Source organism: Tiliqua scincoides, chromosome 1 (assembly GCF_035046505.1).
Source record: "Tiliqua scincoides isolate rTilSci1 chromosome 1, rTilSci1.hap2, whole genome shotgun sequence".
Lineage (NCBI taxonomy): Eukaryota > Metazoa > Chordata > Lepidosauria > Squamata > Scincidae > Tiliqua > Tiliqua scincoides.
Window position 1 is genome coordinate 90779835 of NC_089821.1, and position 27884 is coordinate 90807718.

At 44.4% G+C, this 27884-nt stretch overlaps 1 protein-coding gene across 1 annotated transcript in view; it reads left to right on the forward strand.

The window, feature by feature from the left end:
• Positions 1 to 27884, forward strand: part of ARHGAP15 (Rho GTPase activating protein 15) — a 464537-nt gene that overhangs the window by 284711 nt on the left and 151942 nt on the right. The window contains exon 10 of the mRNA XM_066633052.1: positions 32 to 130. Coding sequence (XP_066489149.1) covers positions 32 to 130 — 99 coding nt within the window. The remainder of the gene's footprint in view (positions 1 to 31; positions 131 to 27884) is intronic.

Sequence of the window (27884 nt, forward strand, 5' to 3'; positions counted from 1 at the left end):
ATAACTCCCTTTATTTTCTTGTCCTTACCAGATCAAGTTTTTGGTTCCTGCTTGCACAGTGTTTGCAAACACGATGGTTCCACAGTCCCTCAGTTTGTTATGAAGTGCATAAAGGCTGTTGAAAAACGAGGTAGGTGATTTAATAATCAGCTCTTCCTTCGGCTGCATTTACAATTGACGCTTTAAGTTAACAGCTCTAACAGTGCAGTCTTGTGCATGTTTACTCAGAAGTAAGGTCTGAACATGTATGCTCAGAAGGATGCTTCAGTGGGGCTTGCTCCCAGGAAAGTGTGCATAGGATTGCAACGCTAGTGACTCACCAGGAATGCCCAGGAGTTAAGATTATACTTCAACATTGTATGTAACTATTTCTTCTTTCTTTTCTCCTTCTTCCCTTCTCTTGCTTCTCTTCTCTTAGCATATCTTAAAACAGGAGTCTCCAAACCCCGGCCTGGGGGCCAGATGCGTACCACAGAGAGCCTCTATCCAGCCCGCAGCCAGCCTCTTGTAACCCTGAAAGCCCCTGGCCCACTTAGCCAAACATGACTGCAACTGGAGGGTGTTCTAATGGCCAGAGAGTTTGAATGAATGAGCCCATTCATTCATTTATTCGCACATCTAAGTTCCATCTCTAATTTATTTATATAAATTTTATATTTAAATTTTTTTTGGCCCTCAAAACCGTGCCAGACATTTGATGCAGCCCTCTGGCCAAAAAGTTTGGAGACCCATGTCTTAAAAGATAGGATAGCACTTTTTTGGTTGCCCAATACACTTCCACCACTACAAGGAGCCATAGAAAGCCTCTTGCTATCTGTAATTATTTTGTGCCTGTTATTTCTTGTTTACTAATGCAGTTCAAACCCTTATTACTTCTAAGACATACAAATCCTATGCACACTTACCTAGGAATAAACTCCATTGAATAAAATTGGACTTGTCACTGTATAAACATGCATAGAATTGAAGTGCAAAAGCTGCAAACCAATACATACTTTTGGGGGTAATTCTCATTGAACTCAGTGGGGTTTATTTCTGAATAGATATGTATAGCACGGAACTATTAATTTCTTTCCTGCCTTCTGTTGGCATGCCATCTTTTCTACCAGATAATTTTCAGTGGAAGATATTAGTACCCAAGGAAACAGTAATGTGTGTGTGTATTGTAAAAAGGTATAAGGTTTTATTCCCATTTGCTGCAAGTCTGCAACATCTTAAGAGCTAGGGAATTGTACGCACTGATATACCTGTTTTTTTACTGGAAGTTTCCTTGTTCTAATTAGTATCAAGTGAGTGACAGCCCAATCCTATCCACACTTTCCCGGGAGTAAGCCCCATTGACTCTAGTAGAACTTACTTCTGAGTAGACATGCATAGGTTTGGGCTGTGAGAGTCTAAAATAAGTAGCACTGCACCACAAAATTACCAGCAAGTTAATTACAATACTGTACACTGATTTTGTCTAGTCATTAAATAAAACATATCAAAGGAAAACAAAAATACCAATTTACTTTTGGGGGGGGGGGAATTTGAAAAGAAAATGAGAGAGAGAGAGAGAGAGAGAGAGAGTTAAACACATGCCCCTTGTAAAGTTGCCAGCTTTTGAACTGGTGATCTCCAGCAATTACAGGTGACTAAGTTTAGCTCCATGCCACAAAAAGAGTCACCTGCAGATTTCTGGTGCACAAAGCCTCTGCTAAAGATAAGGAGTCAACCAGTTGGCATCCCTAATGTCTTGTTGGTGTGAACCGAACCAAAGAGAAGCAGAGTTGGAAGGAAAATATGGCTGTCTGATTCAGAAACTAGAGAACGTTTTATTTTCACAACTTTCAAAACTATTATATAGTAGTGTATTGAAAATGGCTTTCAATTTTGTTTGAGAAGGGTGGCTAGATAGGAGTAAACTGTCAGCACAATATTCTTGTGCTAAAGAATGCCATTACTACTACTGGGGCTGCTACTACATTGTTCATGGAATAAAGAATAAGCACATGAAGCTTCTTTATAGCAAGTCAGGCCAGTGGTCCATTTTGCTGTGTTTTGGCTGACATCAATTGCAAAGTCCTGCTAGTGAAATCTTTTAAATCGGAGATGCTGGGATTTAAACTGGGACCAATTTCATGCAAAAGTATATCCTTTGCCCACGACTGGCTGAGACATGAGGCAACTTGAAATGTCCAGGTTTAGCAGTGGATTTCCAGGGTGGTTGAGAGCCATGCTTCCTTGACAAAGCTCAACCTCTGCTGCTCCCGGCTCAGCCACGCCGGCAGAACCGTGAAGCTGCCCTGTCCGCGATGCAGCCAGAGCCGCCTCCTCATGCCAGTTGTGGGCACTGCACAAGCTCTAAAGGTATCTAAGTAGAGGTGATGGCAAAAGAACTTCAGCAGCTAGCCGCTTGCTGCTGGCAGCAGTAGCATATCTAGAGGGGGTGCACTAAACACTAAGTTTTCATGGCTCCTCCCTGCACATGCAAGTAGCCCCTCCCCCTTCAGAACCATTCCAGGCGACTAGAGCAAATACTTTAGTGACCAGGAATGGCTCCAAAGGGGAGGGACCGCTTGCACACTGTGCGGAGGTGCTGTGAAAAACTTAGTGTTTTGCACCCCCTCTAGCTACACTACTGGCTGGAAGGGCCTCAATATGGGACTTGTTAGTATCCTTCTCCCTTGTTTCCCAATAGACTGCAGGAAGCCATTGAAGTCCCATCCTAAACATGATGTGCATGATCTTGCTACCAATGAATGTACTTCCATTTTCAAAGCTAGTGGGCAGGCAGAGCAATGGAAACATTACTCTCTGCCTGTCTTTCCCTTCTGCATTGTCTTGCCTAACCTCTCCTTCTGCTCCTCTTCTCAGCTTCATTCCCCCAGTACTGTATTGCTCCCATGCTGTCTTCTCTCCACAGTTTGCTCCATCATTACCCATTTTCTCTCCCCCCCAGTTTGTTTCCGTTTTGCCTTGACCCTATCCAAATCACTCACTCAGAAATAAATTCCAGATCCACTTCCTGTGTCTTGTAGGGTTTCTCTTCCAGTGAAATGAACAAGCCCTCAGTCTTCTCCCTGAGGAGGGATGTGTGATCCAGGTTTATCTTCTCCCTCGCATCCATTCATATCCCTCCCCTACCTATCCACCCATCTGCTTAAGGGGAACAGCAGACTGGATCATGCCCCTAGGCAAATTTCTCAGTTTGCTTCCTGCTGATCCTGATACCTAATGCTTTTTCTCAGGTAAGGTCCTTTAAGAAAAGTTTCAAAAGCAGCCTCTGAGCAGTCCTTCTAATGATGTAGATTAACTCTTGGTGCTACGTTTCAGCCCATCTCCCTCTGCTACAGCCAACCAGTGAGGGACAAGAAATAGTGGTTACGGAGAGGTTGTTAATATTGCAGTGTATACAGCTGTAGTATAAAAATAGATTAGTGGAACCAGATTAGATATCTGTATGATCATGAAGTTGGTATATAAGAAGGTACAGGAAAGCATATTGTCACTATCCCTACAGCATACTGTCACTATCCCTGCAGTTGATCTGCAGATACATTACATAATTCTTTTTTGATTTGAGTCTTTATTCCTTTTACTTACAGTAACCTTAAACCAGCATATGGCTTTAGCTAGTACAGATGTAAATAATAACTAATCTTGGTGGCATGTGATTAAAAAAAATCCAATTTTATCACTGTATTTTTGACTTTGTACTTGGTATACAGTTTTACATTATCATGGACTTGGATTATGATTCCTTTGCATTTACTTTTATTCTGTTTACTCAACGAGTTGTTTTCACTAAATTCTGGCATAAACCATCGCAGGACAGCAGTAATTTATGTGAAGCTAAATCCAATGTTTATGAAAGCTTCTGATGACATTTTAAACTGGGGTTGGTATTAGGAAGCTGCGTGTGGAGGTGCCAAGTCTCCCGGCATGGCTGAGACTCAACAGATTTGAAGCCCTCCTCCTAATGGCCAGATATGCCTCCAGCCAAGTTATTTCAACTGCAGAGTCATGGGAAATACTTATGTACCAATTATGGGAAAGGCACATTTAATGAAAACTGTATGTTTACTTCCATAGTCTTAGTAAGACGGCCTAAATACTCAGTGCAGCTGGCATATTGGCTAAGGCAGGGAAGCTGTATGCCTCCCACCCTATTAGCATACTGTAACTGTACACAGAAACTTTAACGCTTTTCACTGAAGATGATACATTGTTTTTTAAGAATTGCTTCTCTTACAGATTTCACCTTGGAACTAGGAGGATGAATTGATTTAAATGCTTTTCTAGGTGACAGTATCGGGTTCTGTATGTTTGAACGGTTGAACCGGGTAATTCCACTATTGCTTTATGAAGGTATTTGTAATACTTGGTGATCAACATGAGAAGCTGTTCATATTACAAATGTGAGCATGTGAGCAAGCAATAGAAAGTTTTGGGCATTACACTCAATGGCACTGAATCACTTTAAATTCAGATAATTTGGCTGGACTCAGTTATGAGTCTGGCTTTTGCAAGTTTCCCAGGCTAAGCCAGTTCCATTCCAACATGACCTATACTATATTCTGGATATAGCTATAGGTTAAATAGGGCAGAGAAAGACAAGAGCTCCAGATGGCTGTGCCTTGCTTGTCCATCTTGACTTTATTCCTCCCATACCTCTGTAATCTGTGTACTACAAACTAAAAATGATGTGGATAATGAATAAAATGTAAGGTACTGGCATTTAAAATATATCAGCTGGGTAACTGGAAACGAGTCTGGTCAATGTACACATCTTCACACTCAAAATTTCATTGGAGTTTGAATGTCTCTGCTAAAATTGTCTTCCAGACCTTTCCTATTATGTATTTGAATTGCCAACATTAAGTCTTTTTCTATAGGCTTTCTGCATTGACACCAAGTCCACAGTTCTTAAATTTAAGACTCCTGACTGTACTGTATGTTTCATCTCTTCACTCTTTCTTCATATTCCCCCTTCTCATTTTTCTTACCCTGCTTCATTGCCTGTTATTACTGCATCAAACCCTGTCTCCTTTCTTATTTTTGCCCTATCTGTATCAGTTAGGTTGCAAGTCTGCTGTAGGAGGGTAATCTTAGCCATTCTTTCAAATAGGCAGGACTATGTAAAACATCAGGAGTTTTCTAGCTGGCCCAGATTATTCACATTTTATGCAATAGGCACATCTGTTGTGTCACATTGTTTTTTGCTATGGTGTCCTAAAGCTCAAAAGGGAGGAATTAAATGTGTGATGGGCACATATCAGGAAGTTACAGCCAGCCCCAACTCTCTGGCATGTGCCTACCACATGTCTTCCATACGTTGGTGACATACATGTTCAAATGCAGTGTCTGGATACCAGATCCTGGGGACAAACAATAGAAGTGGCTGCTTCCCAGAAGCCTTCATCTGGCTGCTGTTGGAAGCAGAATGCTGGGCTAGATGTGTGTTTGGTCTTATGTGGATAGAGCAACAGTTGGCATGGTTAAAACTTCCTGCTGACAAACTTTCTTGGCAAGTATATTTCAGAATGAATACTACTTAATTTCCATTCATAGCAAACTGCAGTGATACAAGAATAAGGCAATATTAAGTTTTTAAAAACCAGCCATACATGGCTTAGGGCACAATCCTACCCTGCACTGGAACAGGCAAGTCAAGAGGCTTGCACTATATCCAGTGTAGGATAGGGGCCCAAGACAGCTCAACCAGAGGCAAGGGGAAATTTTCCCTCTTATCCCTGAGTAAGGCATCCTTTCCCCAATGGGTGTCCTTGAACTTGCGCCACCTCCTGAGGTGGTGCAAGTCCGAGGACAGCAGAGCGGCTTCAAGCTGCTCCGATCTCCCAGGAACAGGAGTTGGGATCCAGCATCACTGCTGGATCCCAGCCCCGCCTCCCGCTCCCCTCCCACCTGCCCACTGCTCACCCTACTCCTGACCAGGAACACCTCCCTCCCGCCTCCCTCCCGCCCATCCCAGAGCCTTGCGTTGGCTCAGCTGGGCCGACGCAAGGCTCACAGAGTAAGCTGAATTCAGCCTCCGTGAGTCGGTGCACCTCTGAGCACCAATATGGCTTACTCCCGAGGAGGCGCAATCGTGGTTTACGACATGTTTGTGACCCTCCTGGGCCAGTGCAATGGAATTGTGGCAGCCCAACTCATTCACAGGATTTCGCCCTTAATTTGTGAAGTAGAGGAAACAATAACATGAAGCAGAGGGAGAAGGCTTTTATCTTTCTACATGGCTTCCCCTCAGAACTAGAAGCCCTCCTTCATTCTGTACGGTGGTGTGTCATAACTGCTCAAAAAGGGTGAGGAAGAGGAATTTCACACATGTTCAGTGGTTCTGTGGTGTAGTGTTCCAGATAAGAGTCAGTGGAGCTGGTGTAGTGTAGTGTGTTACAGCCCAATCCTAACCGAACTCCCTTGTGCCAATGCAGTGGTGACGGTGCAAGCTACACTGCATCCTGTGGGGGAACTTTGACTGCTGGGGGTCTTCTTGAAGTAAGGAGACACTTGTGGTAAGCCCCAACATCCACTATGTGCCAACTGACTGGTGCAATCTAAATTGATCATGCCGGTGGATCCGGCCCAGGAAATTGGATAGGAAAAGATGTGCTCAGGGCTGCCAATCCCACCCCCCTCCTGAGCCCAATTCATCCACTTGTTGCTGCCCTTCCCCTGCCCCATTCCACCTCTATCCCTACAGCAGTCTTACCTACCTTGGTAGGCGTCCCTCCATGCACTGTTACCGGTGGGAAGGCTTTTGGCCTTCCTGCTCCTTCATGCCGTTACAATGTGCTGTATGTGCTTTTGCGACACTGTGAAGGCCTGGTGCACCAGCAGATTGTCTGCTTCACTGGAGGGCAGCTTAGGTAGGATTGGGGTATTAGAGGATGAACGGATACACCCCCAGGGCCACAGTTAATGCCTAGGCAAGCTCTAGTCTTTCATCAGTGAAACAGGGATAATAATAGCGACTTACCTCACTAAGGGCGTAATCCTAACCCCTAATGTCAGTACTTTCCAGCACTGGCATAGCATTGCCAATGGGACATGTGCTGCATCCTGCAGTTGGGTGTCACTCACGAAGGTCTCCTCAAAGTAAGGGAATGTTTGTTCCCTTAGCTCAGAGCTGCACTGCCCTTAAATCAGTGCTGGAAAGCACTGACATAAGGGGTTAGGATTGCGCCCAAAGTGGTTTGAAGGATTATAGAGATCATTCTGCAAAGCACTTAGAACACTGTAAAGAGTAATATAAAATTATGATGATAGTTTGGTAATTCTCAGATTTTAAGATTGAGCTTCCGCAGCTGAATCCCATTTTTCAAAACTTTGACCTAGGACCAAACCCTATCCAATTTTCCAGTGCTGGTGTAGCCATGCCAACGAAGCATGTGCTGCATCCTGCTGTAGGGGAATTGTCATGGAGGCCTCCTCCAGGTAAGGGAACATTTGTTCCCTTTCCTCAGGGCTGCATTGCTGCTGCACCGGCACTGGAAAGTTGGATGGGATTGGGCCCCTAATGGCCAGATTATTTGTTTTATCCAGAGCTTGCAGGACGAGGCCCTCAAATGTGTTTTCATGGTGATCAGGATTCAGCCTTTAGCTGAAGAAGAAGACAGTCCTTCAATAATATAGTCAAACTTCTACCCTGAGCCATATGACACAGCATTACATTCGAAAGTCAGGATGCCTTTGATTTGGCTCTAAGACAGGGCTAGTTGAATCCAGGGTTCAAGCAACTCCTTCCCTCCCGTAACCAGCTCTTACAGTTCCGGCATGCTGCAGGACTTCATGTTCCTCAGATTGGGATGATGTAATGATCCGGGCCGTCATGTCTTCATGGAAATCTGGACTCAATGCCTGCTGGGGCTTTGCAGCATAGATGCAACTGGCCAGAGCATTAAATCATCTCAATCCGGGGACATGAAGTCCCGTGGTGCGCCAGAACCGAAAGTGTCAGTTGTGCCGGGGCCCGCATTCCGAGTGTGCAGCTGTCATGACTTTGAGCGCCGCTGTTCTAAGAGCCAAACTAGACATGGTGACAGCCTTGTCTGCAAACAGCAGTCCTACACCTTATTCTCCCACTTTCCTTGGCTTGTCTTCCACAGAAGCTCCTGGACCATTTCTCATTTCAAATATGAAGTGCTGCCTAATGGGGTAGATTATCACATTCAATGCTTTTGTACCTGAAGGCTACAATTCCTTGTGTTCTGTTGAACTCAGTGGGATTTCTGAATAAGCTCTGCCGACACATTCCTTGTGGTCCCATACAAATTATTTCTGTTGATTTGGTTTCGACTGATGTAAAGGAGCAATACCATTTCATTTGTCTTGGGAACCCTCTAATGAAAGCTAATGACACTCACTGTTGTCTTTTATTCCCAAATCCTTGCTGTCAATGTTTGCAGGCATGAAAGATTTATTAGCCATTGGACATTGCAACTCTGCTGATTTTCTTTCTCAAGCACAAGATGCTATGGCAGGAATTATATACAAAGTTACATATTTGACTCCCTGCCAAAAAGTCATCCTGAGATCCATAACCTTGTGTAAAGATTTAAGGAGGACCTTTAGTCCACTTCAGAGAAGGTCCCTAGCTTTAAAAACTTTATCTCTCAACTTTACTTCTTAGCAGCTGTTCTATTTTTTTTGCTGTCATTTGTTTGACAGCATCCAGTTATAGGTTCCGATGTCTGTTTAAAGAAACAGGGAGGTTGTTGGCTTTAAAATCCCCTTACTGCTTGTGTGTTCAACATTTTCCCAGGCTTTTCTGCATAGTTTGCCAAGCAAAGGGACTGACCTTTTGTAGCAAACACTTTTTCATTTCAAAATGCTCACTTTGATTTTTGTCCCATTTTATGCTCATTCCAAACTGTTTACAGCCCACTAAAAATGACTGTGAATTATATGTTTGTGTAATAGATTCCTTTTGTGGTTGGAGAGGAATGTTTACTTTGTGCAATTAGTTATCTTTGGGTAGATTACAGTGACCTGGAAAAAAAAGGCTAAGATAATTATGGTACCTTAACTATTTCCTTTTGTTATCTCCTGTGGTTGTAGCTTAATATGATATTTACTGAGCCTCTGTGCTATGCACTAACATATTGGACCTTCTATGAGGTTTTAATTTGTTTTCAAATTCTTTTGCATCCCCTTAAACGGAGAGAATTTCAAGTCTAAGGTTGTTTCCCCTCCCCATCAAAAAAGTGTGAACACAGGATGAAAGAGATATTACTGCTTGCATACTCATTCCACTTTTGTCCTAGGTAAAGAGGAACTGAAGGGTTTTGCAATGTTTCAGGCTTGCAAAGCCTGTTTCATCATGAACAGTAGCGAGACAAAAGAAATACGTGCATGCACCATTGGTGTGGCCTCTCTCATGTTACTTTAAACCCTCTTACAAATTGATGACTATCTGTACAGCCTGTTTTAGCCTGATTATCAGAGTCCAGAGCTGGATGCTGTTTTGACATGTAATGCATGATCCAGTTTCCAAGAAATGGACAAATTGAATATATTCTAAGTAGGGCAAGATTGAAGAAAAGTGGTCACATGAGAAGATGAAAAAGAACAGATTATTCTATTTAGTCCCAAAGGGCTGGGTGGGCAGTTATATGAAAAAGTTTTCAGACAAAGGGCGCAATCCAAACTGGAAGAGGCAAACCAGGAGGCTTGCACTGTATCCAGCGCAGGTTAGACCGTCGTGAGACAGGTTAGTTTTACCCTACTAATGATGTATTGTTGCCGTAGTAATCCTGCTCAGTATGAGAGGAACCACAGGTTCAGACATTTGGTGTATGTGCTTGGCTGGGGAGCCAATGGGGCGAAGCTACCATCTGTGGGATTATGACTGAATGCCTCTAAGTCAGAATCCCCCCTAAGCGTAACGATACCACAGCACTGCGGAGCCTTGGTTGGATAGCTGGGCTGGGAACAGGTGGGCCCCCCCCTCCGCCAGCCTGGTGCGGAGAGCCGCCTGCCTTGGGAGCGGAGCATGGCTGGAAGGGGGCCGCCTCTCGCCCGTAGTACACCGCATGTTTGTGGGGAACTCGGTGCTAAATCATTCGTAGACGACCTGATTCTGGGTCAGGTTTTTGTACGTAGCAGAGCAGCTCCCTCGCTGCGATCTATTGAAAGTCAGCCCTCGACACAAGCTTGAGGTAAGGGGAAACTCTTCCCCTTACCCCTGGGTAAGGGCTGTTGGCCCCAATGGTTCTCCTTAGACTTGCGACACCTCCAGAGGTGGCACAAGTCTGAGGAGAGCGGAGCGACTTGAAGACGCTCCATTCTCCCCGAGGACAGGGATTGGGATCTGGCATAACTGCTAGATCCCAGCCCCGCCTCTGGCTCCCCTCGCACTTGCTCCCGGGGCTGCCCATCGCCTTCCCTCCCCCCGCCCTCCTACCGCCCAGGAACGTCTCCCTCCCTCCTCCTCCCCACCCCCACGCCTACCTTTGCTGTTTGTGTTGGTGCAGGCAGGCCAACACAAGCGGCTGCGGGGAAGTCGGCATGGAGGCTTATGTCAGCCTCCGCGCGTCAGCACATCTGAATGCGCCAACGCGGCTTCCTTGTCAGGAGGCACAAACATGCTCTATGTCACATTTGCGACCTTCCCGGGCCAGCCCAAGAGACTTGGGCCGACCCAAGTCCGAGTTAGGATTACACTGTAAGGCTCTGGTCAAATTATGTTGACTGTACAATGTCAATATTATCTGAGAGCTTTTTGTGGAAGAGACCCATCTTCCACAAAAGAGTTGCATGCTGGACTAATTCAGAAGATGATGGCTATTTCATCACCCCTTGATTTAGAAGCCATGACTCTGTTCTTTGGCGTGGAGAAATGTTAAAAAAATATTTTATTTTTATGAATATATATGTATACCACATTTTACAAAAAAAAAAATTCATAAAGAAGTTTATCTAATGGAAGAAATGAAAACATGGCTCTCTGTCCCAGAGGGGCACACAATCTGAAATGAAAAAGAAGATGCCAGCATATGGCCCCTGCTCTCCTAGAAGCAATACATGCAGTTGTTACACCTTGCTAAATATTAGAGAACCACCACTTGATGGTGCTTCCTTAACCAGGAGAGCTTTTGCAGCATAATACCTTGCTGCCTGCTATAGCAGGTGCAGGTGTGATGTACGTAAGAACATAAGAAGAGCCTTGCTGGATCACACCAAAGGCCCATGTAGTTCAGCTTCCTGTATCTCACAGTGGCCCACCAGATGCCTCTGGGAGCACTGAAGACAACATGATTCCTGTGTCCTATTGACACTCCCTTGCATCTGACATTCAGAGATGCTACCTCTAAAACCCAGAGGTTGCATACAGACAATCATGGCTTGTAAACTGTGATGGACTTTTCCTACATAAATTTGTTCAGCCCCTTTTAAAGGCATCTAGGCCAGGTGACATCACAGCATCATGTGGCAAGGAGTTCCACATGTGGGTGGAGATGAGCCTGTCTTTTTGTGAGAGGCATCAGAAAGGGGGCATCTGAGGTCTTCAGTTAACACATGGCACAAAGTAAATCTTGGCAATTTTCAGCTGCCTTTAAGAGGCCTAAAAATCTTTTAGTCTGCAACAGTGACTCTCCAGTAAAAATTCAGAAAACTAATGGGGTTGTGTCTCCATTCCAGAACCTCTGAATAAATAAGAGGAGGTTGATGTTTAATGCAAGCTTGCAAAGGGAATGGCAGCTGTTCTAGTGTGGTAAAAACTTCTACTAACTCATATTTCTATGCCTGAAAGCCAGCCTGCTCCTGTGCCTCATACATTTAGCAGCGTTCTCCTCAAAACATGTCCTCATCTGCCGATCTTATGCAAGTTCTCTCAAGTATCTGTTTTGGCTTCCTACCTTATCTACTCTTTTGTTTCTCTGTCTCCTTCATGTGAATTGACACTGATATCTTTATCACCAGTTATCATTTGATCATGTTTTCACACAGATCCAGGAATAAGGAAGTGAGGCACAAGATGGTTTTTCTCCCAGGATGTACAAGAAAAATGTCTCGTATGTTTGTTTGAGAGATTTATATCCCGCCTTTCCTGTGCCGAAGCAAATGCCCAAGGCAGCTTACCAAGCTCCATAGTAGAGCGCAAATGAGTTTAGTACAATAATTGTTCTATGGGCAGCTCAACGAACCATCTTGCAGATGGAATCCTTCATGGCGTGGTTGTCACATCAGTGTAATCCTAGATGCCACAAGATACCACATCTGGCATGTTCGGCAATGAATTCACATCAGGTTCCCCCCCCCCCAAATTCAGACCAGCAAATGGCTGAGTGCCATGCCTCGTGCAGTTGTGCAGCTGGGTACGTTTTGGCAGTGTGCCACTGAACATCCCTGGTATTGTTTGAGGAGTGAAATTGACGTGGTAGTCAATATTCCTTCTTTTTTTAATTTTCAGCCTTTGTTCAGGTTGCTGCACATGCATAGTTCACATCTTTTTACATATAAGTTTCTAATGTATATATGTAATTAGTGCTTTTTTTAAAACTATGCAAAATGCACAGCCAAATTTTTCAGCACTTTTCACTCTGGTTCTGTTGAATCTTCAATGGTTCCCTGTACCTAGACTGCTCTATTTGGTTCTGGGAACAGAATGTTCAGAGGACCCCTTTCTCCTACATACTCTGCCTACCACTGCATTCCTCGCTGAAGCTCCGCGTCCCACTGCCATCAGAGGTGTTGTTAGCCAGGATGCAGGATAGGGCCCTCCCTGTTGGGCTCCCAAACTGTGGGACTTTCTTCCAGGCTCTGTTGGATCTATTTACAGCACAATCCTACCTTGCACTGGAACAGGCAGGCCAGAAGGCCTGCACTGTATCCAGCACAAGACTGGGCTCAGAATAGGTTCAGCTGGAGGCAAGGGGAAACTCTTTCTCTTACCTCTGAGTAAGTCACCACCTTAGGAGGTGACACAAGACTGAGGAGAATGGAGCAGCTTGGAGCTGCTCTGTGCTACTCGGGGAACAGGATTGGGATCCAGCATAACAGCCAGGTCCTAGCCCCACATCTGTGAGATGTCAAGCTGCACCTGCTGAAATTCCCTCTTCTATACAATGTTAAAGGTCCAGGATCCCTAAAGTTGAAAGTTTGCCTGCCCCTGTTCTCGACTGTGTTATCGGTGGCCTTAGAGGCCCCAATTGAATCAAAAGTCCGGATTAAAATATCTTAATAATTATAAGACAAGAAAGAAGCTTGATGAGCTCACATGATTGGATCAAGATCCTCAAAGTACAAAAAGAAGTCCTAATAGGTTATGAAGTTGCATCAAGATTGTCTTTGTACAGTGTTTTAATCATCACGAATATGTACCTATGCCAGTGGTTCCCAAACTGTGGGTTGAGACCCACTGGTGGGTCGCCAAAGGGTGATGGAAAGATCAGATAACTAATTGATAGTTCAAAAATCAGATACTGTAGCTGCTAATAATCCTGCAAAGAGCTCAGCTCCTGCAGTTTCCAAGTTAGCTACTAACTGCCCTGCAATGAATTGAGCTCCTGCATTTTGCAAGCATGTGTAAATACAGGGAGATAAATTTTTCGAGCTTCTTTTTTCTGGTTATTTTTACTTATAATGAATATTTATTTCTAAATCTCTTTTTTTTAAGTCTAGTAATCCTAGGTGGGTCCCAATAGTAGTGTCGTTTAAAAAAGTGGGTCCTGGTGATAAAACGTTTGGGAACCACTGACCTATGCACATCTGTAACCTAAATTGGGGGGGGGGGGAGATGTGAATGGAAAACTGTGGTAAACTGATTATGTGCCAATTCCAAAATTAATTTTAGAAATTTCACTGTGTTAAACCAGAAGGCAGGCTAAGCTGAGCCAGTCCCAGGAACAGAACCAAAAAGGGAGACAGTTGATCAAATCTAGCATATTTGTTTAAAAATGTGTTAAGAGAGACATATTTGTAAAAGAGTCAAATGGATCTCTAAATAGTATTCCAAAATTGTGTGGAGTTGCCTTTTTACTGATGGAACCAGAAGAGTCTTCTCGTTAGAAAGAAATTTTAGAAATCTGGCATGCAGTTTCAGGTTCTGATGTCCCACTTGAAATCGTTGGACTTTGAGCTTCAGTAACTGTGCAGTGGGTTCTTGGTCAGTGTCTATGAGGCTGTTGTAAGGTTTTGCCCATGCTCCACAAATAATTATACCAGACACAGGCTTGGATGTAAACTGGGCCACTTTATTAACTATCAAACACAAAAATAGCAGGGCACTAACTATACAAAGCTGAGCAGGGAGCTAAGTTGGAGGAAACAATACTAACCATCTACCAGCCCCAAGATGTTAATTGGGCATAGCATCTGACTCCAGGCATCACTCATCAGTGACTAAGAGCAGGTATCATCATCAGCCCTTGATGGTCGAGGAAGCTGGATGGCACAGCCAACAGGTAAACCTGTGTAAGCTTTGGCCATTCCAGCCAAGGGGTTTGCCAACCAACCTCTTAGAGTGGTTCAAGCATCAGAGGAGCAGTACTGACTCAACCCTTGACTTTGCTTACCTCAAATGAATACTGATGCTTATAGCTTACCTCCCCAACCCCACACAATACCTGCCAAAGTGACCAAGTCTGTGCCTGGCTGTACAAGGTGGGGCAGAGCAAAAGCGTTGACGCACGGACGTGCACTGCAATGGACTTGTTGGTTACTGTGTGCTGAATCTGTGCTCCAGATGCCCATTATCAACAATGTGACTGTGTGATTCCTCCTTGCTGATTGTTTTTAGTCCAAATGGAATACAAGGATCAGTGCAAGTGTCAACTCCCAGCAGACATCATACCAAAACAGGGACAGCAGGCTGAGGTACCTGTGGTAGAGGTGCTTTCCCTATCACCTTTGGTTTGCCCAGACCATCAGTGGTGATGGCGCCTGGAAGTGCTTTAATTTAGTAGAGAAATACTGAGAATCGGAATTGTAACTGTGTTGTTAAGCAATTGTCCTAAAGAAGAACAGTGATCTACTACTCATGGTTATGGTGGCACCTCTTTCCTCTCCTTCTAATCATATGCTTGTTTGTTATAAGTACATGATTTATCTATGGATTCAGAATTGTCCGTTTTTTACAAGGTAATTCATGAATGTCCCATGGTTTAGTATTGCTTTTTCGCAACACTTTCCCTTACATTTGTGTCTTTTCTCATGCCTCCACTTTTATATAGTGTTTCCCGTTACCTTCAAGAGCACTGCTCTGAAAGTGCAAAGATCATGTTGCTCCGCTAAATGATCTGAGCTCTTAGTTCTGCTAATTTTGTAGCATACATTCTTTCCCACTTTGGAATAATCTATTATACTTGGATCCAAACATGCACTAAAAGCTAATACTTCCATGAAAAATGTGCAATTTGTACTGTTTAACTTTTGACAAGATCCTTGAAGTCGTTTACGATTCTGTCTTGTTCCAAGATGATTTCGGCTCTTGTTTTTGTACGGAAGTGAGAAGAAGAGAAGAAAAACAAAATGATAGACAACGTGCATGCTATTTTAGAAAAAAAAACGCTCAGCGATTTGGCAGATAGCTCACTTTTTAAAGGCATATTTGTGGGCTTCAGGAAAAATAAAATGTGTAGCTGAGGCCGCTGAAGCAAAAGCCTTATCAGCCATTGACATTATTGTTCAGATGGAGACAAATGAGAATTGGGCAAAGCACATTCTGAGCAATTTTGCCTTGCAAGTTTGTGATATAAAAAGACGCTTGCAACTTCAGAGTCGAAATGAGGAGCAAATGAATGCAGTGCAAATGTCTTGGCAGGGATTATTCTAGGAGTTCTGTCTTCTGACTCATTTAATCCCACTATAGCCACCTTTCTCAGAGCAGGAGCCAGTGAACAGTTTTGTGCCAGGTCCAAGTTACAATTGGCTCAGAGGGGTATTTTCTCTGGGGCCTCTGTGTCTGTGAAAAAGCCACACTCTGCGTCAGTTTTAAAAAAAAATTTTTTTTTTTTAAATGCATGAAGCAACAAGAGGAAACACCAAGAAAGAGCATAATGTATAAATTAGGGGGAAAACAGAAAAGGAAAAAGAAAAACTGCATATTACAGAAGTATAATTTTTATACGAAGAGCAGAATCTAAGCTGCGTTTAAGAAAATTAACACAAAGCACAATAATGGAAAAAGTCAAGCTTTTGAGCTAGTTGCCATCCTTGTCATCCCGATACCTGATACCTGTCTCGTTGACTAATTCATTCCAGGGAAATATATCCTTGCTAGTAAAAGAAAGTATTAGTATGCTATGCTTTGCCAGTGAAAACAAGTGGTTACTGACTGTTCACCACAGCAACATTTGCTGTGACAGGACTAAATTCATACCTGGGAGCATTCCAGGGCTTTCACTGGCATTGCAGAAGGGGGACGTTCTCTCCCGGTTTCTCTCGCACAGTTAAATTTAGTCTGTTGGTAACCATTTGGAGTAAGTGTCCGATATTCAGAAAGGAGACACAGATCTTCTATGAATGCTTTAACCAGCCAATTATAAACATGCAGAACCTGGGGGGGACGGGTCGGGGACTCTTTTCTTATTGCCTGATAAATCTCACATCCTCCATGTATAGTTGCACTTACGCTTCTTTTAAAAACGAGGGTCAAAAATCTGTACTGATTAATGGGGGTATTTCTCACCCATTCATAGCTTGACTACAGACCTCATGTGAGGATTGCAAGTAAGTAGCAGGAAGTCTATAAGTGGGAGGATAGCCAACAACATACTATCTCCAGGAAAGAGTTGGCGCGGGGGTGTGTGATACTGGCTGTACTCTTTTCACGAGCAACCCTTCAAATTAAGTTATTCCAATCTTTCATATGTTCATTTGTTGTTGTTCTTTACAAGTATTAAACAATAAAAGCAGAGTATGACTTTCAGAAAACTCACAGAATAGAAAAGATAATATCAAGAATCTGTGTTAAATAGTACAGAGTATTGCAATAACTGTTCAAAATTTCACAAAATTCATCCAGTCATTGGTCAGGCTCTCAAACCTCACTCTGGTTCCTTGAATAAATTCCATCAGTTTCTCTTTTTTTACACTGTAACAAAACTTCCTTACATAAAGCATTGCTCTTAATTTGTACTGTTGAACTTCTACTACTTTAACTAATATTTATGTTAATGACAAAGCCTCTCAACCTTTCAGTCATGCTTAACTTTTTTTTAAGCTGCACTTTTATCTTTCAGTTGTGACTAATTTTCCCATCACTTTCTGTGAGGTTAAAACTTTTATTTAAGATACAGTTATCCTTACAAACGCATTTGGAGAAGTCCACAAATTGTAAAATGTACAGTGTTTATTATAATAAATAAAACAGTGCCAAAAAAATGAATATGCAGAGCATATAAGCCAAAAGGAAGATTAGTACAAGTGTAGAGAAAATTCTGAAGAGAAAAGGTGTTAAGAGACAATACCGTGATTCCAAAAGGAAGAGTCCAAACTGTGTGCTGTGCACAAGACCTTCTTAACACCCAGCTACTTTGGTTGCATATAGAATGAGGAGGTATAAAGAAGGAAAGAGTTCCTGTAGCTCCGATAATTCTGTAGGAGAAGTGATTTTACAGGTGCAACTTTTCAAGCATAGACGAAGGAACCTGCAGCTACTCAAATTCCCACTTCTGCACTGCTGATAATCCTTTCCGATTGTCCAGTGTACATTTCCATCTGCAGTGGAAACAGGAAGGCACTATACCATGTGCATCAAATCTAAAATCTGTTTGTGCAGTACATTAGTTGCTGAAGGCTGCAATCCTAACCACACTTTCCTGAGAGTAAGGCCCACTGAACAAAATAGGACTTATTTCTGAGTAGACCTGGTTAGGACTGTGCCCTAAATGTTTCTACGCTGGGAGCTCTGGCTCTTGCTGCTTCTTTCGCCAGCTAGCAGCCCAATCCTATCCACATTTACCTGGGAGTCAGCCCCATTGACTATAATGGGGCTTATTTATGAGTAGGCATGCATAGGATTGGGCTCGGAATCACATTGAATCAAGTGGAAAATACAGGTAAAATTTGTCTTTGGCGACTTCTATCTATATGCTTTTGAGTGAGAACCCAATCCTCTTCTTCACCCCTGCCAATGCAGCTGTGGCATAAAGGGGTGTACTGTATCCAGCAAGGGGGGATGATCAGGAGGCTTTGGAGGGGAAAAGGGAATTATTTTCTCTTACTCCTCTGTAAGCTTCCTGCTCCACAATAGATCTTCTCAGACATGTGCCAGCTCTGTAGCTGGCTTAAGTCTGAGGAGAAGAAAGGTGCAGGGAGGCTTAAAAAAGGGGGGATGGGATCCTCCCCCTCCCAATGCCTCCCTATCCCCATTCCTCTCCCCTTCCTGCCCCATTTCACCTTACCCCACCACTGCCTTACCTAGTCCAGCAGTTGTGGGTAGTCCAGCAGTGGAACTGGAGTGCTGCCACCTACTTGTGGCAGCGCTTGCAAAATGGCCACCGACAGAGCACTGTGTGCTTCATTGACAGCCATTTTACAACAAGAGGAGACTCTTCCTCTGTCATAAAGCCCTGCCCCTGACAGTCCAATCCTGGATAGGATTGGGCTGTCAGACCAAAATGAAAGATGACCTTTTAATGGGACCATGTTTCCCATATAGACCTCCTTTTACTCATATCTCTAGCTGTTTAGTGACACTTGTCAAGGAGCTGGGTGTTGCTTTCATGGAATGGTAAACACACTGTCAGAAGACTGAAGCCTCACATGAACTCATAGGCATGGCAGCAAATAAGGAGCAGGTAGAAACTGCATTTACTTGTGTGTAAATGATGGTCTCTGGTAACTGCATTCAACAGTTACCACACTGCTCTCATTATTAAGGTATAAAAACTTTGCAACTGAACAGTATGTGTTAGTGAGTGTTGGCTCGTACACAGAGATCCCAATCCTGTTGACCTCAGTGGAAAATACACTGGCTCTGAAATGACATAAAATTGTCAGAAATGTGTTTCCTATAGTGCTGCCCAGTGAAGCCACCAGAACCAAAATTCTCTCCACATTAACAACTTCAGGGTTCTCAAACTTTTGTTATTGAATTTGCGTTGAGCTGTACTTTGCCACGTAATTTGGCAGCCAGCTTACAAGTGCTTTCATAACTTTGACACATTAATTTGTATTCCTCAGTTGGTACATGATCCATGTTCCCCTTTAGCATTGGATTATCAGGTTAACAATACACAAGTAGTTCACCTGTAAACATTCCTAGATCTGTCTTTGTTTTCAGTACCTTCTCTATACTCCTTTCCCTTCTCCCCCTCCCACACATACTTTATCACACATAGTATCCAGGCCCTCCATTACCACAGTCACTACTCACTTCCATTCACACTACACACACACAGCATTCACCTGCATGCACCATGCACAAACCGAGCCCAACTTTTTTTATTACTGCTGCAATGGTGCTGCTTCCCTTTTTAACCTTTCCCAACAGCAACACAAAAGTTCTGTACCTAAACCTTTTGTATTGGTGGCATAACTCCTTGGCATTAGAGCATTCATGATCATTCCATGACATCCAAACAGTTACATTAACAGTTACCTTGAAAGCTCATTAAAACAGCATTTCACTTCAGTGCCTAGCTATGGGTTACCCCAACACAGAGTCTTTTGGAGAAACCCATGATCAAAGCACTGGCACCAGCTCGACCTGATTCTCACCAGATGCTCCAGCCTTCCCAGCATCAAGATCACACATAGTTATCAGGGTGCTGCCTGCAACACTGACCACTCCCTGGTGTGTAGCAGAGTGAAACTGCGAGCAAAACGACTGTATCACACAAAAAAGGAAGGCAGACCTCACATTGAAACCAGCAAGACCTGAGATGAGGGAAAAGTGGAGGAATTTGCAAGAGCACTTGAGGAAATTCTTCCAGGCCCAGCTGATGCAAATGCATCCAACAGATGGGAACATTTCAAGAATGCTGTCTACAACACCGCCTTGTCCATATTCAGCAAGAAGACCAACAAGACAGCAGACGGGTTTGAATCCCACTCTGAGGAGTTGACACCAGTCATTGAGGAAAAGAGGAGAGCTCAAGCAGCATACAAAGCCTGTCCCAGTGAGCGCAACCTGCAGGTCCTCCAAGCTGCTAGCAGTAAAGTCCAGCAGACAGCCAGGAGATGTGCTAACGACTACTGGCTCCAACTCTGTTCCCAGATACAGATAGCAGCTGACACAGGCAACATTAAGGGGATGTATGATGGTATCAAGCAGGCCCTAGGTCCAACAAAGAAGAGAATTGTCCCTCTGAAGTCTGCCACAGGCGAAGTCATCCAGGACTGGGTGCAGCAGATGGAACGCTGGGTGCAGCACTACTCTGAGCTATATTCCAGAGAAAACGTAGTCACCGAAGAAGCACTGAACAACATTGATTGCCTGCCTGTGTTGGAGGAGCTTGACAGTAGAAGAACGTCACGTGGCCCTGGGCTCTCTTGCCTCTGGCAAGGCACCTGGGAAAGACAGCATCCCTGCTGAGGTCCTAAAGTACTGCAAAGAGATCATTGTCACTGAGCTGCATGAAATCCTCTGTCTCTGCTGGAGAGAAGGTGGAGTACCACAGGACATGTGGGATGCAAATATCGTCACGCTGTACAAGAACAAAGGCAACAGGGATGACTGCAACAACTACCGAGGCATCTCTCTCCTTAGTGTTATAGGAAAGCTGTTTGCCCGAGTTGCACTAAAGAGACTCCAGGTACTTGCAGAGAATGTCTGTCCAGAATTGCATCGGTAAAGCAGCTACCATGTTTTCCAGACTCACAAAGAGAGTCTGGTCCAACAAGAAGCTGACGAAACATACCGAGGTCCAGGTCTACAGAGCTTGCGTCTTGAATACACTTCTGTACTGCAGCGAGTCATGGACTCTTTGCTTGCAACAGGAGAGGAAACTGAACGCTTTCCACATGCGCTGCCTCCGATGCATCCTCGGCATCACCTGGCAGGACAAAGTTCCAAACAACACAGTCCTGGAATGTGCTGGAATCCCTAGCATGTATGTACTGCTGAAACAGAGACGCCTGCGTTGGCTCGGTCATGTCGTGAGAATGGGCGATGGCCAAATCCCAAAGGATCTCCTCTATGGAGAACTTGTGCAGGGAAAGCATCCTACAGGTAGACCACAGCTGTGATACATCTGCAAGAGGTATCTGAAGGCCTTAGGAATGGACCTCAACAGATGGGAAACCTTGGCCTCTGAGCATCCTGCTCAGAGGCAGGCTGTGCAGCGTGGCCTCTTCCAGTTTGAAGAGACACTTGCCCAACAGACTGAGGCAAAGAGGCAAAGAAGGAAGGCCCATAGCCAGGGAGACACACCAGGGACCGACTACATTTACTCCCAGTGTGGAAGGGATTGTCACTCCCGAATTGGCCTCTTCAGCCACACCAGACACTGTTCCAGAATCACTTTTCAGAGCGTGATACCATAGTCTCCCGAGACTGAAGGATGTCAATGATATGGGTTGCCCACATTCTAAAGCCCAATTCTATCTACCAACATCCTACTACAGTTCTGCTCTGCTACAGCAGACCAAGCACGGATCATGGTGCATCATATGGGGGAAGTTGGAAGTCTGGAGGTCTCCGCAAGATAAGGGGATATTTCCCTCAGGAAAGCCTCAGCTGCTGCAGTGGGTCTGCTTGGACTTGCGTGAACAAAGTAGCTGGTGCGAATCAGAGTGGATCCATGTTGGCAGATGTGCCTGGAAAGGGGGATAGGATACAGTGTGCATGATTTCCACCTGTCCCACTCCCCTTCTGTGCTCAATCGGATCACCCACACCCCTGTTGCCGCCCTGCCCCCATTCTGTTACAACTCTTCCCTGCCCTACCAAGGTGATTTTTCATGTACCTGGCCTTTGGGAGCAGCCAGATATGAAGTGAGATCCTAAATACATTTTGGATCTGAGAGTTTAAAACAGGGGTGCTCACACTTTTTTGGCTCGAGAGCTACTTTGAAACCTAGCAAGGCCCGGAGATCTACCAGGGGGGAAGGAAGCGTCTGACAGACACCCCCTTTGATGTATGGAGCCCCTGCTGGACCAGGTCAGAGGAGGCCCACCAAGTCCAGCTTCCTGTGCCCCACAGTGGCCTACCAGATGCTTCAGGAAGCACACGGGAGGCCTCTCCTCTCTCCCCACCCCACATACTGGGGGCAGCCACAGGTCCCCCCAAGAGGCACATGCCCAGCCTTGCTGCACTACGGGGGGAGGAGCTCCCCACTCCCCGCCCTCCAAACTCTTTGTGGCTGCGCCCCGAGACCAGCAGGGAGAGGGAGGCGTCGCAGATCCTCCTCGGAAAGGGTGGGGGGCTTCCCCGTTTCCATGGAGAGGGGCTGCGCGTGCAGGCGGCAAGGGGGTCATCTCACCTGTCAGCCCCGACCGAGGGAGTGGAAGGGAAGGGGAGGGTCACTCGGGGCCTCCCACAGCTACCGCCATCAGAGCGACTCCATCTCAAACTCCCGCCCCCTGAAGAGCAGCTAAAGTGTCAGTTTCAGTGTCAGTTTAGTGTCAGCTAAATAGTCACTAGACTAAACTGACATATTAACAGTTTGGAGAGACAGGGCTCCGCGATCTACTCATTTTGCCTCGCGATCTACTGGTAGATCGTGATCTACCTATTGAGCACCCCTGGTTTAAAAGATATACTTTTAAAAGATGTCCTTTTAAAAGAGCTTATTTCCCTTTAATGTTACTTAGAACCAGGGCAGAAGAGGCAGAGAGCAATCTTCATTTCTATTCACCTCTTCTTCTGAAAATCCAGCCCAATGTTGTTTTAATTACAGATGTATATATGCAAATAGAGCCCAGTTCAGTAAAAAAAAGTTTAGAAAAAAAATGGTTGCCTTCTTCATATGCTACTGTCTGGAATATGCAGATCTTAAACCAGATGAACAAGAATGTTACAGCTGGCTTTTACTGGAATGGTTCATGCTCTCCTTCAGTCATGTAGCCAGTAGGGAGTTGTCAAGCTACATGTGTTTTCAAACTTCTTTCAGCTAAATCAGAAATCCAAGTACAAAATGCAGCACTCAGGGGTATCATGTGGACTTAGACAACTCTCTGGTGGGCTAGAGATCCATAAAGAGGCAAATGGATTACAGTGAGGCATACGTGGAGAATCTGCTTCCATGACAGATGTAATCTTGCATTTTTGGCAATGTTGCTTAACTCTTTGAGGGCATTACTGTGTGACCAAAGATATGAGAAGTTTTTATTTTCTGTTGCTTATTGCAGTATATATCAGTCAACTGTACTTTATTGCTGAGCTGTGTGTGGTTTCAAAGGAAAACCAGCACAACTGGATTAGAATTAATCTTAATATGTCCTTTTCTATATCAGTTTTATTTGGCTCCACCCTATTGCCTACATCAAATCTGCAGCTGGTGCCTGTATCTCACTACTGGTGTTTGATATGCCCAGTTTCTGTCTGAGTGGTCTAAATGTTACAGTGTTATTTATTTGCATTGCAGTCCTATGCATGTCTACTCAGAATTAAGACCCTTTGAGTTTAATGTGACTTACACCTAGTTAAGTGTGTATAGCAGAGGTTCCCAAACCGGGTGTTATGATGCATCCCCAGTGTCATAGCAAGCCATGCGCAGGCCAAGCCACTCAGCAGCACGAGTGCAGATTGTAGAGCAGAAGGCCTTCTTAGAGTGGTTTTATGCTGATTTTTAGGCTGTTCTTGCAGGCGTGACCAGTAAGTGTCAATTATGTCATAGAATCATGCGTCATTGTGTCATCAGCACTTACTTCCGGGTTCTGTAACTATCGGCGGCAACAGCAGGGCATCACAGGAACAGTAAGTTTGGACACTGGTGTATAGGACTGTAGCTTCTATGGCTGAATTTTTAAAAAAAACCCATTTTGTAACTTTAGCATCTATTCTCAATGAAGGCTACATAGCCAAAATCATTCAGAAAAGAATCACAGGAAATCAGTGCCATTTTATTCATTGCCCCTGCCCAATGATTGACAACATGAGATCAGATTTTTATGCAATGCTCTCAGTGACCTCAGAACATACCTGTCAACTTTACATCTCAGATAGGTAGCAAGTGCCAGGGTTAAAACCATTTCATGCACTATTTTTTTTTATTTTTGCCCACCTTTGAGTCAGATACATCTGAACTCCCAATAAATGCTCATTTTTATGTTGAGGATTCCTTAAAAAAATACACTGCATATAAAAGAGATACTTCTTTGTAGAGTTTCAAATAATTGTTGAATTAATTGCATCTTAGTAACAATGATTTGAGCAATAGTTTTAAAATGAAAAAGACACTTTTCAAGACTTAGGGCTCCATACTAACCAATTTTTCAGCACTGATGCAGCCATGCCAAACAGGGCATGCACTGCATCCTGCAGTGGGGGGGGGGGGTCATTCATGGAAGCCTCCTCAAGGCAAGGCAATGGTTGTTCCCTTACCTTGGGGCTGTATTGCAGCTGTATTGGTGCTGGAAGGTTGGATAGGATTGGGTCGTTAAGGTTCTAAATCAAAGTTATACATCTGTATGAACTGACTTCAGGTTTTCAAAGTCCCATTAGGTTAGTTTTCGGAAGAGATGAAAATTATCTCACAGTGCAATCCTAATGTGATCCCTGTGCCAGCTCAGTCATACAGCATGTTTGTGACTACAGGGGGCCTGTGTAGTCACAGATCCCATATCTGCGTATTCACTTCTGTGGATTAGATCTGTGGCCCCCCCCATGACCCTCCCAAGGGTGTCCCCTCCAGAGGTCAGGGGAGTTCTGCTTCTCTTACCTCCAGAGGGTCCTCCGCACCCAGCCCTTATAAGGAATTAAAAACATCACTTCCAGTTTTATGAAAAAAACTGGAAGTGACTTTTCTTTTTTGATTGTAGGGCTCTGTGTAAGCCTGGCAGAGGCCGCAGACAGATGTGCACGATCTCTGCTGGGCTCAGCGGACCCTCCAGAGAGTGGGGGGCATTCCCTGGTATCTACAGTTTCCGTTAACTGCAGGGGGTTCTGGAGGCCTGCCCCTCCACATTCTAACTCCCTTCCCAGCCATCCCAGTGTTGCACCAGGCTTCCCAGTTTTGCGCCAGTAAATAGCTGGCACAGTTCTGAGAAGCCTCATTGGACAGGCTGGGGCTTGACAAGGAAACCTTCAGCTGCCTCCTAACCTGCACGGGATACTGCACAGACCATGCAGCTTAGCTGTGCCAGCTCAGGTTAGGATTGGGCTGCCAGTGATTTTACCAGACAGTTTAAAGGTCTGCTGCAAGCTGATTAAAAAAAAAAACAAAAACAAAGACTCCTCAGTCCCATGCCCATGATTGCTATGACACATGCATGTCTTGTCAGTGGTTCAGAACCAGCCAACAGGATTCAGAGTCTCAGCTACACTTTCAACTCCTATGTGTGTGAGGGCTCCCCCCGTTCTCTTAAACCAAGAGCCATTCCTTCTAACACATTATTTGCCTAAGGCTGCAATCCTATCCACACTTTGCTGGGAGTAAGCTCCATTGACTATAATGGGACTTACTTCTGACTAGACAGGCATAGGATTGGGCTCTAAGAGTGATGTGGTATGGATTTATTGTTAAGGTTAAAGGTTTTTGTATATTGAATTATGAGATGATTGAAGTAGGTTCTCAGTCTTGTCCCAATGTAAGCAGGTTGCAAGAAAACACATCAACTACAGCAGAGTACTTTCAGCAGTTGTATTGAGCAAGGGATATCACATTCAGAGTAGTCATTCAACAGTCCAAGAGCCAGTACAGAGAGCAGTCAGTTCCAGTATAACAAGTCCAAATCAGTTTCCAATAATACACAATCAAAGGTTCAGTCCATAAGTCAGTAATATCATATACATACAGTATCCAGCCTCTTCAGTCACAGGCAGCAGTTCACAGTTACTCCATCAACTCCCCTACTGCTGCACTTGAGGCTCATTCAAACTAACCTTATATAGTTAGCTCAGCCAATCAGTACTGGCTTGGTCACACCCAGGGTGTGCCTGTCCCAGGTGCTTGCTGATTCTGCTGAATCATCTTTCTGCACCTGCTCCCTGAACCAACATGTAAGCTGTGGTTCTGCTTCACTCAGAACACAAGCTGACATTTATGGATTAGAATTGTGTGAGCATGACAAATATGTACATCAGGGGAGGAACCTAATTCTATTTTTTTTTTTACTATTCACTTGTTGGTAAGTTTCTGTGAGCTCCCACAAACACTCATGTATTTTGACCATATAGTGTATTAGATTCCTCTGTCTGATAGTTATGCCCAGGAAAGCTTTTGCAAAATAGCAACATGTTTATGATAAGTTACAATTACATCCATTTAGGCTCTCGGGATGATGGTCGGGATGTGGTGTGTCCTTTATTACTCTCTATTTAAAAGCAACAAATCCTTTTTTTCTGATATCTGTTCCTGATAAATCAGTGTCCCTGTTTGTTTCCTGTTTTGCCTTATGTGGATGCCACTTTACACAATGTTGAATGCACCATCTTCAGTTCTTAACTATAAAACTCCTAGTTTACAAGGAGCAAACCACATGTTACACTTACCATGTCATTAGGGCTTCTGTCTTTAAAAAAAAAATAGTAGCTGTAGGGAGACTGATGAAGATTTGGACCGCGTTGCCTGGGAAGGTGGTGTTTATTCCCTCCCCCTGTGCTACAATCTCACCAAAAAAAATCACACATACGCATGGTGCAATCCTAAGCATGTTTACTCAGACATTCCACTGAGTTTGACAGAGCTTACTTCTCCATAAGTACATTAAGAATTGTAAACACAAACTGCTAAGCCAGCTGTTTTCAAACTCTCAGGGAGTTTGAAAACTGAGAGTTTGAAAACTGCTGTAAGTCCTTGTGGGGGCGGAAGCAGCGGGGGCAGGGGGAAGGCAGGATCGTGCCACTCAGGGGGCTGCAGGGGCTTGGCTGCGTGTACCGGAGCCTCCTGCAGTCTCCTGGGGGTGCAAGGAGCCTTGTGCGATCTTCTGCAGGGCTCCCTGCAGCTTCAAAAGTGAAAGTGGAGCCATCACAAGATCCTGGGGATTGCCCCTGCAGCCCCCTCCCTGCCTCCTGGTTGCCCCTGCCCCTTAAGGGGGCAGAGGCTAGGGCCCACAGGCTGGGGCATCACGCCTAGGGAAGCTTTCATAAGGTTTCATGTGTATAATTAGAGGAATAGGCATGGGGTTGTCCTATGCCAAGGATCCTTGATGGTGCATTATATTGATATGGGAGTTTCCTTACTTTCATCTGTGAAATGTTGGAGGGTATGGGGGTGTCATGTTGCTAACTTGATCACAATGTTGAAGAATATTTGTCAGAGACATGTCTTTTCAGCTAATTTTTTAAGCAGCTGGGTATATCATTGGAATTTGGGTCTTGAAGCAAATGACCAATTCTGTTGAGGTGATGAATCTGCACAAATGGGAATTATTAAGGCTATTTGGTTTTTGAACAACTGTATGCCCAGGCCCACTAAAAAGGATGGAATAGCATCAGTCCTGAATCACAGAGAGATTTACTAGAAGCTTTCTTTTAAAGACCTTTATGGATAGGGTGACCAGATACAAAGTGGGACAGAGTACCTATACCTTTAACCATCGTCTTGAAGAGGGAATTTTGGCAGGTGCAGCTTTTTAAACCCTTCCATGTTGAGCGGCACCTGCCAAAATTCCCTCTTACAATGGTTAAAGGTATAGGCACTCTGTGCCACTTTGTATCTGGTCACCCTATTGATGGACCAGGGTATCTGAGAGACCAGCTCCTTCTACATATTCTAGCCACCTCCTCAGTTCTTCTGAGAGTGTTCTCCTATGTGTACCATCCTTTATGGAGGTCAGTTGGGTGGTGGTGAGAGGTAGGACCTTTTACATGGTGGCACCATAGTTATGGA